The following is a 17,772-nucleotide window of genomic DNA, read 5'->3' as shown; positions in this document are numbered from 1 at the left end:
GGAATTTGCTCAAACTCATATCCATTGAGTCAATGATGCCATCGAATCAATCTCATAGGGTTTTCAAAATAAAGACCCTTGGTCCCCACTGGGGCCCATCCATAGCCCTACCACTTCTGCCTCATGGAGTCTAGCAGCCTGGGGGAAGGTGAAATGCCTGGGGTCTGATGGGGACAGGAAGGCAAGGTGTCCAAGGTGGGATTTTTCTTTTTTTGGCCATGCCACACAGCATGCAGGATCTTCGCTCCTCAACCAGGGACTGAACCCACACCCCTTGCAATAGAACCTCAGAGTCTTAACCACTGGACTACAGGGAAGTCCCTTTTTCTTCTTTCTTTCTTTTCTTTGACCAAGGTGAGATTTTTGCTCAAGACTCTCACCAAGAGAGAGATTTCTCCAGGGGTCACACTGCTACCCACTGTTCTCTACAGGAAAGGGCTGAGTGGGTAAGAATCCCACCCCCCACCCCCCCGCCCCCCAACACAAATCTCTACCCCAGGAGATCCTGTATGCCTTCCCTGGAGTTAAGGACTTCTTCCTCACATCCCAACATAGGCCTTCTCCATGGTTCTGGACCGGATTACTTGGGGTGGGGAGGAAGGAGGTTGCCTGGGCGCACTGAGACATCGAGGAAAAGTCAGTTCCATGGACTTTCCCCCTCCATCCCACCCCCTTCTCTCCCATAAGTCTCCTTTCTCCGCTTGGCCAGGCCCAGACAGGACTCCATCAAGTCTGGAGAGGGAGAGACGGTGGGAGGTGCCAGCCCCTCCCTTGGCTGCTGGCTGAACTCACCTTCTTCCTTCCCTCCCCTCACATTCTAAAGACAGAAGAATGGGAGCAGCATTCCTTCTGACAGCCACAAGCCCGTTGGCTCCCGGGCCTGTAGGTACTTGCAAGGTTATTTACCAGTGATCCTCAGGGGCAACTGTCCTTCATCCTCCCCGCCCATCCCTGAAACCTTAGATCCCCAACAGGAGGAGGAGCTCATTTCTAGGATTTGGTGGTGGGGGGATGGGGTGGCTCCAGGCTTCCTGGGACCCAGACCCACCACGGCTTGCTCCACCCCAGAACAGTTCCTGGCACGTGATGGAGATGTGATGAGAGCCCCAGAACTGAGCCACTCTGTATTAGTGTTTTGAGTCCCTGCCTGGCTTCAGGCTAAACTCAGGACTCATTCCTGGAGAAGTCACGGCATTCACACATGGAACACCTGCTATGTAACATGTACCTGTGTGTAACTTGCATGTGACATGTCCTCTGTGAGCTAGACTCATTGGTTCAATGAAGGACAGCGACACGACCTTAAACACGACCTGTCCCTCAGTTTCCCTCTCTAAAAAATAGAAGTGATAATATGTCATCATAACAGCCATTTGTGAGAATTACTTAGAACAAGACATAAAAATAGTCACAGTGGGTGTTTAATAAGGGGTGGGTGGCATCACCAGGGCTGTAAACGTTAGGGTGTGGTGCACAGCTAACAGGCTCAGGGTAGCAGCGCTGTAGGACACAGGGCAGAGCAGCCCGGGGTTGCTCCCGACTTTTGGGAAAGGCCACCGAGTCCCCCGCCAAGGGGCCCAACTTTGCCAGAGCTGCCGGGGATGGGGAGCGGGCAGGAGGAGTTTGCTGCCGTTTTTAGTGAATTCGGTTCTTCCCGAAGACCGTTCCTGGGACAGCTCTCCGGCTCCCAGTTTTGCTCACGCCCATCGCCTCCTACTCGCAGCTAACCTCTGGCTGAGCGAGACCCGCCTCACAGCCGTCCCTCCCCCGCTCCTCGGGCCTCTGCGGCCCCCTAGGCTCGGTCGCGGTCGCCAACCCTTGCTCCTTCCCCGATCACCAAGGCCTGGGGACTCTGTGCTTAATGGCTCGGTCGCGTCCGAATCTCTGCGACCGCATGGAGTGCAGCCCACCAGGCTCCTCTGTCCATGGGGATTCTCCAGGCAAGAGTACTGGAGTGGGTTGCCATGCCCTCCTCCAGGGGAATCTTCCCAACCCAAGGATCGAACCTGGGTCTCCCGCATTGCAGGCGAATTCTTTACCGTCTGAGCCACAAGAAAGCATCCCTGAATTTTGTCGCCTTGCAAAATACGCTGCTTTAACTTGGGGAGCCACCTCTGCGCCCTCGCGTGGCCGGGCAAGAGGGCAAGCTAAGGAGGGAGAAGGGACTTGCGCCTCCATGGCCTCCCCTAGCTCGCGTGGCCTCCCGCGCCTCAACCTCGTGTCACATCGCCGCGGACTCCTCCCGCCGCTGATCCCGAGGCGCAGGTGGACATCCAGCTTAGCCCTCCGCCCGCGACCCCGCGGGCCCGGGCCCGGGCCCTCTCCCCGCGGCGGCCCCACCTCGCCCCCGGGAACCCTGGGAGATGTAGTTTTCGGCAGCTCTTGGCAGGAGCGGGTGGCGGGGTGGCCGCCGGCCCTGACGCGTGTCCGCGGCTGTCAAGTGCGGGACCCTGACCCTCGCTGTGGCCCGGCCCAGGAGGGCCGGAGAGGCAGAGCAGTGGGCTGGCTGCAGAGGCGGAGATTCGGCGGTCTTGTTCGGCGAGGGGCCTTGGACGAGCCCCGAGGCATCTGCAACAGTCAGTCTTGCAGGATTTCCAGGGAGAGTGTCCTCAATGAACCGGTGCCGATACCTGGTACCGTGACGGGTGGGGCAGAGTCCCCAAAGGCCTCCAGCCTTGAGAAGCCTGTGGACCCGGGGCCAGACGCCCCTCCACCGCCACACACCACCCCTCGCAGCAGGTCCAGAGATTACTCCCACACGTGTCCAGGCTGGAGCCTCAGGCCGCCCTCCCCTATCCCACCCGGGTTCCCCTCGTGGCCTCTGGCCACCCACAAACACTCTACATCTACTCGGAAATATCTGATATTATTTCCCAACATTTTGATAATCCTTTTTACAAATCGAATAAAAGGAATGAAGGGGAGTGTATGTGGGACCGCCCCCCCCACCCCGCCCCGGGCCAGGCCTCCAGGTCTCGATGAGAGGTGACGGTGTGACAACTTCTCCTCACTCACAACTCCTGGCCTGCTGCTCTAACCTCTCCCATCAACCTTACCTAAGAGTGAGGTGGGGGCTTTCTGAGGATGTGGGCTTCCCCCCTAGAGGGGACTCCGGGCATCCTGTTTCAGACCCTGAACTGGGTCAGGCTGAGGGCCCATGTGGGCCCGGAGGTGCCGCTGGCGCCGTCTCTCCTGCCGGCGGGCCAGGTGCCGCAGCTGTTTCCGGACAGCCCAAAGCACCAGGTACACTTCCCTCAACATCGCAGCCTCTTGTGACTCCATGGGGGACCCGGTCTTCATCTGGGAGGCAACTGAGGTAGAACTCACAGATGACTGTGAAGAGAGAAGATGAGAACAGGTGAACAGCGTGATCTAGGGAGAACCTGCTGGTGAAAACACCTGCAGATAAACAGCAAGGCTTGTTTAATACCGCCTCTTCTGTCAGGTGACAGCTTGGGTACTGCCTCCTCCAGGAAGCCTTCTGGGGCTATCTCTACTCTCGGGTTTGCCCCGTTACACCATGTTTTATACACGATTTGTTCTGTGGACTCATCCGTTTTCAATACCAGCATGCAAATTCTTGGAAGCCAGGGACCATGTCTGACCTATCTTTGAGTCCCCACTAGAGTTCGATGGAGAAATGAAGGACAGTCTCCAATCCAAAGTTCTCGCCTGACCTCAGGCCTGTATTTCCCACTGCCTCCTAGACATCTCCCTGAAGATGTACTTTGACATCTCAACTTATCCTGTCCCAACGCCCTAAACTCACCACTTTCTTCCCTAAGTCAGCTCTGCTCCCAGTGAACGGCTCCAGCCTGCTTTGACCTCTGTCTGTCCCTCTCGCCTTACCACCACCCAATCAAGCACTTGGCACAACAATTCTACCTCTTAAATATCCCTCCAACCCATTAATTTGTTCTACCTGATGCCTCCCTCCCCATCCAGAACATTCTTCCCTGCTGACCTGAATTGCAGGCACCTCCAGTGGGTTTTCCTGCCTCTCTGCTCCTGGCCCCTTCTGACCTCCCTCCACAGGGTGCCAGGTGAACTTTTATTTTATTTTTTGACTGTGCTGAGCAGCTTGTGGGATCTTAGTTCCCCGATCAGGGACTGAACCCAGTTTTTAGCAGTGAGAGCTCCAAGTCCTAACCACTGGGCTGCCAGTGAATTCCCAAGGTGAACTTTTAAAAATTATTATTAATGTAGTAATACATTATTCAAAACCAAAATAAATTGACTTGATAGTGAGCTCGACATTTCCCTTTTTAAACTAAAATTTTGACTTTGAGGTAACTGTAGACTCCCATGCAACTTGTGAGAAATGAATTCCTTATTCTGTTTACAATAGTAAAATCTTTTGTAAAGATTTTATTTGTAAATATTTTATTCCCTTTATTTTCCCTCAATAGTAAAATCTTTCAGATCTCTAGTTCATAGGATATTGACATCAATACAACCCACTGATCTGCATTTTTCCCTTATTTCCCCAGTTCTACTGGCCCTCATTTGTGTGTTGCTGTGTGTTGGATTCTACCCAATTTTATATCCTATGTGCAGGTTCATGCACCCAATGACCATAGTGAAGATACAGGAGATTTCCATCCACACAAGGATTCCTCATGTTGCCCTTTTATAACCAATCCACCTCCCCCAACTCTCTCTCTGTAGCACAGCCCCTGGGAACCACTAAACCACTAATCGGATCACCATTTGTCCAATTCTGTTATTTCGGGAATGGTATATAATGTAAGTGGAGTCATATGATATATATACAAGCTTTTGGGATTTGTTGTTTTCACCTTGAGAGCCATCCAAGTTGTTGTATGTATCAATATTGTTCCTTTCCATGACTGAGCAGCATTCCAGAGTATGGATATAGCGAAGTTTAACCACTCATTCTTTGAAGGACATGTGGGTTATTTGGGGCTATTATGAATCAAGCTGCTATGAACATCATGTACAGATTTTTGTGTGAACATAAATTTTTGTTTATCTGGGATAAATGCCCAAGAGTACAATCACCAGGCCATACGATAACTGCGTGTTTAGTCTGATAAGAAGTGACCAAAGTGTTTTTCCGGAGTGGCCGCGCCATTTTACATTCCCACCGGCATGAATGAGCAAGGGGGATCCAGGAGGGGAGGGAGGGGCTGCTGGGGACAAAGGGGACATAGTGCTGACCTTCCAGCTGCACATCTGCCAGCCAGACTGCAGGGCGGAGGCCATGAGCATGGAGATGGACTTGACGGCCACCTGGGGCAGCCGCAACAGTGATCTCCGACGGCGACCCGCCTCCACTGCAGCCCCATCCGTGGTGGTCTTGGCTAACAGGCAGGGGTCGACCACCTTTGGGGACACATCCATCTTGGAGACCTTAGCCTCCTTGGGGGGCTCAACCAACTTGAAAGTCTCAGACACCTTGAAAGCCTTCTCCGCCTTCAACTCATTTTTCTTGGAGTCAGTATGATCCGTGATGACTGACTTGGTTTTGTGTTTCCAGAAGAAAACCTACAAACCGAGACAGGGAGAGGAGGGACAGAAGCAAGGCGGCAGAGCAAGAGAAAACTGTCAGGAGAAGGGAAGGCCCAGAGAAGGGGCAGCAAGTGTCCCGGCCTCCTCCCCAGCTATCCCACCCCTCACCTCCTCCCTCCCCGGCTTGTGTGGCCACCAGAGGCCAGGAGGGGCATGAGGCCAGGTGAGGGAGTGGGGTGTTTCTGTGACCTGGAGGTCACTGACCACCATCCCCCACCCCAGCATGTTGGGAGAAAGGGGCTCTGAAACTTACCCAGCGGCTAATCTTTTGCCAAATCCATCGGAAGAACTTAATAACCACCGCCATTTCTCCCGATTACACGAGCCCCAAGAAGGGGCGAGCATTTAGTTCAGTGGGGACGGGGAGGGGGAGAGGCTGCGGGCCAGCGGCCGCCACCTAAGGGGTCTCTGGGGAACTTCAGGCACAGCAGAGAAGAAAGAAATAGGGAATCCAGGAGGAAAGATCGCCGCAGTGAGTCATCCTAGGCCCTTCCTCCCCTCCCTGAGACAGGGAGAGGAGTCAAAAGTGGATGAGAACCCAGAGGGAGAGAGAGTTCTAGACCATTGTGAGAGTCTTCCTGGCCCTGACCCCAACCCCCGAGGCCCTTCCAGGACCCCCAGAGCCAATCCCTGTACCCTCGACCCTCTTTCCCCCAAATCCAAGGAAGGGAAACTCAGTGAACACAACGCTGGTGCTCCTTGGGCATTTCCCATGTATGGGGCCATGTAACCCCTCCCAGCTGCCCTTCAGGTAGGCATTTTTGTCAGGGTCATTTCACCCAGGAGGAAGCTGAGATTCGGGGAAACCAGGAGAGCCTGCCGAAGTCATAAATCTAGGGAGCCACAGGGCAGGGAGTCCAAACCCCAAGGTCCCTCCCAAGTGGTGGCTGCTGCTTCCCCGCCTCCCCACTAGATGGGGTCTTTCTCCCCACCTGCCTCTTCTGCCTGGGACAGGAGCTGAGGCCGTCAGGGAGGGGCCTGCTTACCCGCAGGGCCCCAGCATCAGCCAGCTGCGGGGGGAGGCCACGGAGGCTGGCCAGGCCTGGCAAGGGCATAGTGTGCCCGGGGAGCCTGGCCCACACCCAGCGTTGAGACAAGGGGCCCATTCATGGCCCCCTGCCCCGCCCCCAAGCAGCCACCCGGATCCAGCCCACAGAGGGGACACGCTGGGAAGCTGGGGGTGGGGGGGGAAGGATCCTGCACAATCACCAAAGGCCCCATTGTTCCCCTGTCCCCCACCAGCACGTGGGCCATCGCCTCCCCTTCCCCACTCCCTCTGCCTTGCCTGGCCTGCCCCTTCCCAGGACCCAGGCCGTGGGCTCCCTTTTCCTCCCACATTTCCACGCTGAGCCACCTTTCCCTTCCCCGGCCTGGGCAAGAGCTTCAGAGGAGCCCACAGCCTGGTTTTCTCCCACAAGTGGAAACTGGTGGTGCTGGTCCCCCATCTGGACGCAAGCAACAAGATGCCAACCTCCAGATTCAAGTTTCTTCGGATTTTTTAATTATAATTATTATTTCAATAATAACCTGAATCCCAGAACTTTCAGATACACTGTCCGTCCTCCCTCTCCTGGCAGAGGAGCGGGGGGCGCACTCCAGGGAACAAGGTGGGGACAGCTGCCAGGGAGCCTCCAACTCCCCCGAGCCATCTATCGCTGGGGGTCCCGGAACGCTGACGGCTGGGAAGGGAGGAGGGGGGCTCTGTTCAACGTCCCGTCCCAATGTCCTCCCTCCTCCGTCAATGTGCAGGGATGCCCCAGCCCAGTCCCCGGGCATTGCAGGGGACATCAAGGAAGGGTGGGGCCAGGCTCCTTCTCAGCCTTCGACTCCCATCCCCAGGGATCAGGGGGCATTAAAGCTGCATAGGAAGAGGGGGCAGGCAGCTGGCACAAGGCCTAGCAGCTGTGGTGGCCCCCCAAAGGCACATTGTGAGGGAAGGGAGGCTCAGACTGAGGGCCCGTTGGGCGCTGGGGGTCCAAGCCGGGGGACCCCCGAGGAAGGCAGCTGCGCCAGCTGCTCGGGGCTGGCCAGGGCACGCAGCAGTCCGTTCTCCTGCTCCAGTGCCGCGTTCCGCTCCGCCAGGTCCCGGATCTGCTCCTTCAGCACCTCCACCTCTTCCCGGACCGCAAACATGAGGTGAGACTTCACCAAGTCCTGGGGGGTCCAGGGACAGGCAAAGAAGTGTCAGGAGTCCCAGGCCACCACCCCACCCTCAGCCCCTGCCCAGTGCCTTGAGGAGATGGGTGTTAAGAGATGCCCCTGCTCCCAGATGACGGGGAGTGCTGGGGAAGGAGTCAGCCAGGGAAGGGGCAGGGTGTGGGGGACAGGGGTGGGTAAGGACGCTGGACAGAGGCAAGGTCAGGGCTCAAAGACAGAGATGGAGGCCTGAAGCAGGCTAGGAACCGATGTACGTTGAGGGTTCAGGTGGAGACAAGAGGGGGTGGAGGATCCGAGGGAACCCAGCTGGGAGCAGGTCGAGCCCCTGGGAGTCAGTATATCCCTAATGATGGAGGGGATGGAGCTTCGGGGCCAGGGCCTGGGCATCAGCACGCAGACTGGGACCTGCTGGGATCTAGATGGCTTCTCTTACCATGGCTTGTTCGATCTTGTTGTCAATGCCAACCAGGCTTCCGGAGCCACTGGAGAGACACAGGGAGACGAGAGGTGAGAAGGAAGAGGTGCCAGGCCAGGTGTCTGGACAGCCCAGCCCACTGCCTTCCAGGTGCTTCCTCAGCGTGGGCTCTGGCCTCCTCCACGAGCCCCATTCGCTGCAGCCTCCCACCCAGACCCCTGCCTGTACCTGTGACAGTAGAGAATCAGGGACAGGAGGGTTTTGTCCATCCCCCGGCGGGGTGAGGGCCGCTGCCCAGGCCCCCCGAGGCCCCGGTGGGGTGGGGGTCCAGATGCCCCTCGGATGGGGGACGCTCCCCGAGGCGAGCAAGGAGAAGAGACACAGCCCCTTTTCCGGGGAGGTGCCGGAGCCATCCCCACCACTCGGGTCTCATAGGAGGACACCAGGGACTTGACAGACACCCCTGGCTGGGCCATGCCCGAGGGGAAAGGGTCCTCCGGCCTCCCCAGATAGAGAGGGCTGCAGCAGAAGGACCGCCTGGGGGGCTCAAAGCCCCCCGGGGCAGAGCAGAGTCTGGCTGGTGCCAGGCAGGCAGAAGGGAGACAGTGCCTAGGGGGTGCTGGCGTGAAAGATATACACCACCCCCCAGGGCAAAGCCTCGCTGCTATTGGCTCCTCAAAGACACGGGGACCCCCTCCCGCCGGCTCCATGGTGGGCGGGAATTCCCAGACACGGTCAGCGCCAGTGTCCCCTTCTCACCCTGGCACCAATCCCAGCGCGGAGGGGAGGGGGCCAGCTGAGGACAGTCAGCTGGTGGGCCAAGTCGGGGGAGGGGCTGTGGGGCCAGAAGCCTGGGTCAGGGAGGGCTGTGAAGGGGGAGCCTGGCCCTGGGAGGCCTCTTTCCACCTCTGACCCCATCCTGCCCCCTCTGATGAACACTGGCCTCCCTCAAGGCCTCAGCTGCTCTCGGCTGGGAGGTGAGAAAGGGAGTGGAGGTGATGGGGTAGGGGGGCGTCTCTGATGTGCATGTGGTCTCCCTTGGACTAGAAGCTCCTCCCTGAAGCACGAAGGCCACATCAGGGGTGGCCCCTGGGGCCCAGCCAGAGGGTGCCCCACACCTCCTACGGTGAGGGCGAGGAGGAATGGGAAAGGTTACCACGGCAACAGAAAGAGCCTGAAAGACAAGTACCAGCCTATGGACCCGGAACCTGGGTCTGCTATCTGGGATCTCGGAGGGAGCAAGAGCTTAAGAGGAGGTGGGAAGGGGAGGCTGGAGGTGGGATCCTGGGGAAGAGGTGCAGGTGCTTTGAAGATTCCTGGGAGCGGAGGGCAGGGAGGGGAGAGCAGGTCTGGCTGCAGTTTACTAAGTGGCCACCAGAGGTCGACGCAAGCCTGGCTCAATGGTCCCCAGGGCCAGGCTCTGGGTCCCAGAATCTGGCTCTCCCCCAAGCTGGTCTCTCCATGGCCCAGGGCCTGCACTGTCCTTTGCACCCTGTGCTCTCCTCGAAGGCTCCCTCTCCTCACCCTGTGGCTCGCCACCCGCCCTGTCAGGCTTCTGCCTCGGCCACCTCAGCCCTCTACCCATACCCACCCCCCACTCCAGTACTGCAGGAGCCCCGATCCTGACCTCTGGCCCCCAGCTTTGCCCCTCTCAGGGAAAAGTGGCCCCAATACCCCCACATGCTGAATGTTTCGCCCTTGTGCTCCCTTGTCAAGCCCTCTCTCCCGGTTGTTAGGTCTAACTTGCTTCCCCGTGGGGGGAATTAGCACTCAACCCAAGGTGACCCTTGCATGGGGCCCTGCAGCCAGGAAGAGAGCACGAGGGCACTGGGAATTTTCCATTTCCCATCCAAGCTCTGGGTGCGGAAGCCGCTGACAGGTGGAGTAACCAACAGGGTGACCAGGCCTGCGAGAGCAGGATAGGGTGAGGTAGGGGAAGGACATCTGGGACACTCAGGGTTTGCGGGCAGAGGACAAGATTAAGAGCAGAGGAAGGGCCAGCCGGCTGGAGCATCTAAGCAGTTTTCAAGGTGTTTCAAACCAAGACACCTGGGTGGAGACTGCGCCACCCAAGAACCCCCACCCCCAGCAGTACACACAGACACACAGAGAGCAAAGAGGGCAGGTCCGCAGGAACAGGCGGACACTGGCCTTGCCTGGCGGACGCTCGGTAAAGATGCCAAGTAAGTTGTTCCTTCTTGCCAGAAATAAAGGAAAAATACAACAATAAACATTTGTTGGCTGATAGATGATAATCTCCTGTTTGTCTAGCGCTGGAGAGGTTTTGACAGCACTTTCCACTGGCACTTTCTAACATTAGCATTTCAAGGGACCAGGACTCTGGCAACCCAAGCCCTCCCTTTGAGAACCCCCGAGTGAGGGACCGCTGGCACTGTGCTGGAATTCCTGATCAGGGTCTGGAGTGGGAAGCTTGAAGTTGACTGGATGGGATCAGCCTTCACCACAAGCCACCAAAGCAACTTTGTGTGAGTCAGAATAAAATTTTTCAAGACACTTATCGCCATCTTCTAGAAAACTGTCGTGACTTCAAGCGTTGAGTGGTGCCCCCTGGAGTTGTGCAGTACCTAACAGGGGACTCTGGCCCTGCAGGACTCTTAGGTCCTGGGGCAAGGATAGCAGTGAGGCTAGTCCTCCTTTTTGAAGGTCAAACGAAACAGCCTCAAAATGAGGATCGGAGGAAGAAACTGGACACCTAGGAGAGTGGGGGGGTGGGGCGTTCTGATGCTGAGGACAAGGGCCAGCCCTGCCTCCTCACTGTGTTTTGAGGAGCCCCCAGGGGCTGGGCCAGAGGCCAACGAAGTGGCATCCAGCTGCCCTGTCTATACTCCCTCCCAGATCTGTGGTGCCTCTGGGGTGGGGCCAGGCCAGAGAGTGGAGGATGGCTCCTCGCCCGGATTGGGAGAGCTGTCTCTGCCTCTGTCCTGGAGAGAAAGGGCATCCCAGAGATGGCTGTCTCCACCTCTCCTCTTGGGACCCAGGCATTTCAGTAGGAGAGTGGAGAGAAAGTGGCTTTGGGGGCCGACCCAGGCTTCGACAGCAGGCCTGCCACTTACTAGCAGGATGACTTTGGACAAGTTTCTAAAACTTCCCTCCTCAGAGTCTCAGTTTTCTTCATCTACAAAGAGGGATCATGGAGTTGCTCTTAGAATTATGTGAGATAAGAAGTAGAATCTGACCCCTAGGAAGCACTAAATAAACAAATGCACCATTTCTTTCCTGAGTTCCTAGAATTTATTCCTTGTAATACTCGGATCCCCCATGCTGGCCATCTACCCAACCATCCACCTATCCCCTCATCCATCCATCCATTCATTTATTCAAGTACTTTTCAACCTCCAGGCCCTGTTGGGGTAGGAAGGTTCTTGCAACCCAGGAGCACGTGAACAGTTTGATTTCACCATGCACCCTCATTTCCCCCATCCCCAGATTTCTAGAATGGTCAGGCACCCCCAACTCCCCACCTGGGATTCAGGCATGTAATATCCCAGCCCACTGTCCCTAATCAAAAGGGAGGCCCCATGCCACTCACATACCCTGTTCTGCCAGCTCCAGGCACACCAGAGAAATGAGGTGGGGGCTACACACCCCACTCCAGGGGGCCAAGGAGGTAGCCCAACCCAAACCCGCTGGCCCAGCAGGGTGGAGCAGGAGGGGCTGGGCTGGGCCTGAGCCCCAGAGGCTTGGAGCTCAGCAGGGTAAAGTGGAGGCTGGGAGGCAGACCGGTCAGACTGGGGTGTTTGAGGGGGTGGGACAGTGGGAGGAAGGGAGGGAGAAACAGCCCAAAAGAATGGAGCTCAGGAGGCTTCTGGAAGCAGAACTCGCTAAGAGAAAGAAGGAGGCTGGCCTCTGAAATCAACAGAGGTGGAGGAGGGAAGGGAGCCCTCCGTGCCAGCAAACCTCCCAAGTGGGAGTGGGAGGGGGAGCGGGTGGGAAACGCTGAGAATAGCAGCCATGAGGGCAGGTGACTCTCCCGGCCGACCTCGCACCTCACTCATTCCCTAGAGGAGGGAACCCAGAGGCGGCTCGACCCACCCCTGCTCTGTCCCTCATTCTCCAGGTGCCCCCAGCAGGCCCCTCACCCCTCCATTCCATTGGCTATCACCCCTTCTCTTTCCTCTCTGCCCCCACCTCAAACACTCGGTCCCTGATTCAAGGGGAGGGGGGCACCACTTGAGTGCAAGTCAGGAAGGAGAGACTCCCCTCTGGAACAAGTCCCCAGGCACCCACAATGCCCTGCCCCTTGGTGGCCTCCAAACAGGAAGTCCCTCCCCCCAAGGGCTTCAAATAGGAAGTCCCACTCCTCCCTCCAAAATGAAGTGGTGACTCCCTGGCCCCTTTCCTGGGCTCCTGTCAGTCCACAGCCAGAAGGCAGTCGCTTGACCATCTGACTCTCCATTTTTGTCCCTCCCCTTTTGGTTTGCTGACATTCCTATGTTGAAACCTGGCCCTCGAAACAGGAAGTTCTGCCCACCGTGCCATGAACAGGACACTCTCTCCTGAAGGGCAAACCCCAGCAGATCCTGCTCTGCTGTGCCTTCCCTGTGACGGACAGCCAGCCTCTCCATGGCTCGGGCTTGGCCTTGGCTTCTGGGAAGGGCTCAGAGCCCAGGGTGACCCTAGCGCAGAGAAGAGAAACTTAGGGACCTGCTTTCTTGGCACCGGAGGTCCCGGGACCCTAAAGTAGTCTGCATGGAGTCCAAGGATATCACCTCCACCGTCAGGAGTCCCACAGCCCTTGGGAGGGAGGGGGGCAGTAGGGAGGAGACCAGCTTCCCATTCTGGTCTCCTGCACAGTTGCCAGTAAATTCTTAGGGTTGGCCAGATGATCGCTAAATCTGCAAGAGCTCTGGAATTTGACAACAATGACTCCCTTCAAACTGAAAAAAAAAAAGTCTACAATTTGACAGTCTTAAGCCAGGGAGTCCCACCCAGCTCTCTCCACAGAGAGGGGAGTAGGTCTCAAATCAGCTTTGCCCAGTTTCATGCCCAGGCCAGACTTCTCTGTTTAAGAAGTACTCTCCAAGTTCAAGCTGGGGGGCAGGACACCTACCAGGCAGTTTCCCCACAGTTATCCCAGGTGCTGTGTGTTGGGGGAGCCGGAGCCCACCTACCTATCATCATCGCTGTCCAGGTGGCCACTGATGGCCAGCATGGAGCGGGCGAAGTTGAGGCTCTGGGCAGCCACTGTTCCCAAGGGGTCTGGAGACTTGTGAACCAGACTGGCATCAGGGAAGAAGTAGAGGGCTGGGGAGCTGGGGCGAGAGTCGACTGGGGGTACCTAGAGACAGATAGGTAGGAATGGTCACATTGAGCAAGAGAAAGGATCCAGCCACCTTACAACTTGCCTAGTGGTCTTCCTCCCTCCCCAGCTCTCCCCACTCATCCCCTCTGTCTTCTGAGGACACAGGCGTCCTTCTCCCACAGACCTCCTTCCCCTGGCTCTGAGGAAGGCACTGGGCAGGTACTAGAGGCAAGGGAAACAGGGGCCATCCTGAGGACTGGGTTGACTGGCTTCCAAAAAGTGGCTCATGGGGTGTCACAGAAGGGCTCTGGTCTGCCCTCCAGTACCCTTCCCCCACCTAAGCCAGGACCCCTAATCAGAGGCTAGTCAGAGAGTATGCCTCTGTCACCTGACTTCTTGAGGCAACTCAAACGTCACTTCCTCAGAGGGGCATTTCTGCATCCTTTGACTTGTGAGTTCCACTAAGCTGTTCTATTTTTTTTTAATAGTCCCTACTATTATCTGAAATAAAATTATTTTTGCCTCTCTGCTGCTGGAAGGTAAGCTCCAGAGGGCAGAGTTTATAGTTTGTTCAATAGCTATTTGTAGAATGAATGAATCCTCAGAAACTGGTCCTCGGCCTCCTCCCCGCTCACCCCGCCTCTGCCCATTTTAGTCTCTCCTCTCAAACTTCTAGGGACTCAGGTGAAGTTCTGCTCCTGAGCTTGGCTCTCGGGGGCTGGTCAGGGGAGAACTTGCGGAGACGGATGGAGGTGGAGCCTGGGCGTGGACCCACATAGCCCAACAGGCGCTAGAGGTGGCTGCAAAAGGGCGGGGGCCACAGGAACAAGACGCCTCTGTGAGGCCCCAGGAGGCCCCAGCTTCTCGGAAAAGTCAAGAACAGAGAGTCCAAGGTGGTTGGCCGCACTAAACAGAGGAAGGGGGCCCAGGTGGTGCCCCCGGCTCTCCTTTAGGCCCCTGTTAGAAGCAACCCAGGGAGAAGAGGCATGGGGGGGGGTGGAGATGGAGACAGACTTGGGGGCTGGGAAGCAGCAGCATGGATACCTGCACACAGGAAGAGATCAGGGCGTGCGGGCAGGAAAGGAAGCTGGGCGCACAGAGGGGGAGGGCAGGCCCAGGGGACGCTCAGGCAGGGCTTAAGGATAGAGAGAGCAGAGGCTAGGGGCAGAGGGGGCTTGTTTTGGAAGCGCTTGGGGAGAGGGACCAGTAAAGGACACACATCTCCTGTGGGGTAGGAACTGAATGAAAGAACTCAAGAAAAGTTGGGGCGGGGGGTGGCATGAGAGATGTGAGTTTGAGGCCAGGAGGGGGTGGGGGGAGCCGGTCCTGACTGGTCCTGACAAGGCCCAGACACACAGTCTCAGGTTATTTTTATACTGTGGTTTGTGCCCAAGGCCAGGAAGGGGAAAAGTTCTCATCCTCACACTCCCTGCCTTGCGTCCAAGGTGTTATTTTCTCCTTCAGGACAGATGCATCCAACACCCCCCTCCCCCGCCACTGGCTGCCCACCCCCTCCCAACCCCCAAGGACCCAGGCATCCTGCCTCCCAGCCCAGACTTGTTCCTCTTTAGGAGGCAGCAAGCAGAATGAGCAAAGGATTGAGCTCTTTCTTGGCCGCCTCCCACCTCTCTCCCGCTCCACGGGGGCCACCCCCAGTGATTGATCTTGGAGAGACTCAGACAACTGGGGGTAGAAAGGATAAACCAGCCCGAGTCCCATCCTTGTAACAGGTTCCCTCACCCCCACCCAATTCTTCCATGTCTTGGGATGAAGCTAGAGATGGGGCTGGGAAGGTGGCTAGTAAAAAGAAAGAAGATCCCCTTCCCCACCTGAAGAGAGGACCGTAGAGGAGAGATTTACAGCGGAGTGCCTAGTGTTTTTCTTGTTCCCCAGCCTCAGCAGCTTCCAGAGGCCCAACTACCCTAGCACTGCCTGGAGTCTCCACCCTCAAAGCCTGAAGAAGTGAGACCAAGCCAGAAGGTGAAGGCCAAAGTGAGGAGGCCACATCTCCACAACAGATGGAACTGGGCTACGTGGAGATGGACACTCAGGTCAAAGGCAACACACGGAAGGCCAAAGGGAAAGAAAGGACAGAAAGTGGGGAAGAGGGAGCCTAAGAGAGAAAACAGGGCCACCTGAGGACCAGGAATGGGCTTCCAAGTGAGATGGCCGGAAGAAAAAAGGCGGGCAGTCTGATCTGACAGACAGCTGACCGGGGAGCAGGCAGAGGTCAGTATAGAAGGTCAGTATAGAGGTGGGGGCCAAGCACCGCCCCTTGGGTGTCTGCCCAAACCCTGGAACCCAGCTCTTACCTGTCCCATCTCCTCTGGAGCAACCAACTCCATTCTCAGCCGCAGGGCTCCATCCTTCACACGGGACAGTGGAGGGGTCCCCGCCGCTGCTGCCGCTGCCGTGGAACCTCCTGCCTCTGCTTCTACCCTCAAGGTGGGCAGGGGCGTGGCAGCCCGGGACGGGCCCGCGCTCTCCCCGGTCCCGGGCTCTGGGGGGCGCTGCTGGGGTGGGGAGGCCGACAGTGGGGGTGTCTCCACCTTGGCCTTGCCGGGCACTGCCAGCTGGCCCAGTCCCCCGGTGAAGGAGCGGGCCTGAGGTCCAGGGGAGGTGGGGGGCGGGCGGAGCCAGGAGGTGGGGACCTGAGACAGGCCTGGCTGTGGGGTAGGGGCGCCCAGGCCCAAGCTGGCCAGCTCCAACCTGGAATCCAAAGATCTGCCCCCGTTGCCCCCTGAGGCCCCTCGAATACTCTCCAGGAGCCGGCCAAAGCTAGGGGGCTCCAGGTCTCTCTCATAAACATCCACACACGTCCAACGGCCTCGGCGATAAGGCTCTCCCAGGCCTTGGGGCAGCTTCACCACCCGGAAACGGGAGGCGGGGGCCCCAGGCGGCGGGGACCCGTTCCGGGGGGTGCTCTTGCCCCCTGGCTCGGGGTTGGGCTCCCCATTGGGCAGGCGGGGTGGGGGCCCGGTGGGGGCTGGGGCTGATGGCCCGGTAGGGGCCGGTGGCCCAGGGGGTGCCGGCATGGCAGGGGCATCTGAACCCCCTGGGCTCCCTGGGCCCTCGTAGTCCAAGGTGACGCTGGTGATTTGGAAACTACTCTTCTTCTTGCCCCCACTCATGGTCCCTGGGGCTCAGGACTGGGCCAAAGTAGGCAGGGGGTTGGTGGTGGCTCTTCAAGGGGCTCAGGCACCCCTGGAGCAGGGGGGCCACATGGCGGGGACATCAGGGCCCCTGCGGATGTCCGGGTCCGACATGGCAGGAGGGCCTTGCGGGAACTGGGGGGTGCCTGGTTGGTGAAGGGAGAACAAGGCAGGGGAGGCTGCAGGAGTGGGGGGGCAGGGGCAGGTTTTTCCTGCTGCTGTCGTTGCTGAACTCCAGAGCTGAGTTTGCAAACTAGAAAGAGAAGGAGAGAGAGAGAGTGTGTGTGTGTGAGAAAGCAGTGGGCAGGCTACCTCTGGGTCTTCCTCTCTGGGGAGCAGAATGGGGGAGGAAGGGGAAATCGCCAGACACCCCAAGACAAAGACAGAAATGACAGAGAACCCGAGCAGATCCGGGCGGGAGCAGAGAACAGGAAGAGGCAGCTCAGACCCAAAGTTGGGCATTTCTCCCTGGGATTCAAACTCGTGCGAACCCAAGTCGTTGCAAGAGCAAGGGCTCCAAGGTCTGGGTGAACAGGGGTGAAGCTGCTCCTCAGCCCGGCCAGGCCGCGGGGAGGCCTGCGCTGGGCCTCCGAGCGCTCCCCCAGCACCACTCCCCCAACCCCCCACACCCCAGCTCCCCCATCCCCCGGGCAGGCTCTGCCCCGGTGCCCCTCCCAGCCTAGAGCCCTACCTCTCGACGGCGGCCACCGAGCTGGGCCGGGGGTCCCGGCCGCCTAAGGTGTGGGACTGTCCCTTCCCCAGGGCCTCCTTGGCCCCAGCAGCTTGGGGTGGGGGCGGGGGGGCGCGCAGGCGGCGATCAGAGGCTGTCGGGATCTCTACGGGGGCTGCACCTCGCCCCGCAAGGCATCTCCGCAGAAAGTTTGCTGTCCAGAAAAGAAGGAACTCCCGCCTCCTTGGCGGAGCTCAGGCGCGGCCTCTGAGGTCCCCAGGCTCGGCCGACTGAAGCGAGAGAGGGGCGGCTCAGCCTCCTCCCCCCGATCCCACAGGTGCTGCCGCCTCGGTGGTCGTCGCGGCGACGGGCCCTCCCAAGTCTCCTCCCGCGTGGCACTGATGGGTCTCTCTCCGCTCCTCTCGGTCTTTCTCTTTCTGGGCTGTTGACAACCCCCACACCAGGAAGTCCTGCCTCCTCGGGCCTGCTGACTGCTCCTCTCCTCCTCCTCCTTCCCCTCTTCCTCCCCTTCCTCCGCCCTCTCTCGCTCCTGGGGCTCCCGGCCAGCTGGCCCGGGGCCAGG

At 58.3% G+C, this 17,772-nt stretch overlaps 1 protein-coding gene across 3 annotated transcripts; it reads right to left on the bottom strand.

Moving 5' to 3' along the window:
* Window positions 1-2,997: 2,997 nt before the first annotated feature.
* SPACDR (sperm acrosome developmental regulator) lies at window positions 2,998-17,613 on the bottom strand. Of its 3 annotated transcripts, XM_060406025.1 has the most exons (6): window positions 17,211-17,613; window positions 15,680-16,772; window positions 13,237-13,403; window positions 8,123-8,171; window positions 5,182-5,508; window positions 3,085-3,333 (listed from the first exon to the last, which is right to left on the bottom strand). In XM_060406025.1, the coding sequence occupies exons 2-6, from the start codon at window positions 16,496-16,498 to the stop codon at window positions 3,100-3,102; spliced, it is 1,596 nt and encodes a 531-aa protein (XP_060262008.1). In that variant the 5' UTR covers window positions 16,499-16,772; window positions 17,211-17,613; the 3' UTR covers window positions 3,085-3,099. The 3 variants fall into 3 exon arrangements, with proteins under 3 accessions (XP_060262009.1, XP_060262008.1, XP_011959936.2); XM_012104546.4 differs by lacking the exons at window positions 3,085-3,333; window positions 5,182-5,508 and adding an exon at window positions 7,011-7,686; XM_060406026.1 differs by lacking the exons at window positions 8,123-8,171; window positions 13,237-13,403; window positions 15,680-16,772; window positions 17,211-17,613 and adding an exon at window positions 5,786-7,143 and having other exon boundaries at window positions 2,998-3,333.
* Between the last annotated feature and the right edge of the window lie 159 nt (window positions 17,614-17,772).

Source organism: Ovis aries, chromosome 24 (genome assembly GCF_016772045.2).
Source record: "Ovis aries strain OAR_USU_Benz2616 breed Rambouillet chromosome 24, ARS-UI_Ramb_v3.0, whole genome shotgun sequence".
In the NCBI taxonomy this organism is placed as follows: Eukaryota; Metazoa; Chordata; class Mammalia; order Artiodactyla; family Bovidae; genus Ovis; species Ovis aries.
Note: the sequence above shows the minus strand (reverse complement) of the source record. Positions and strands in the feature narration are given on the sequence as shown.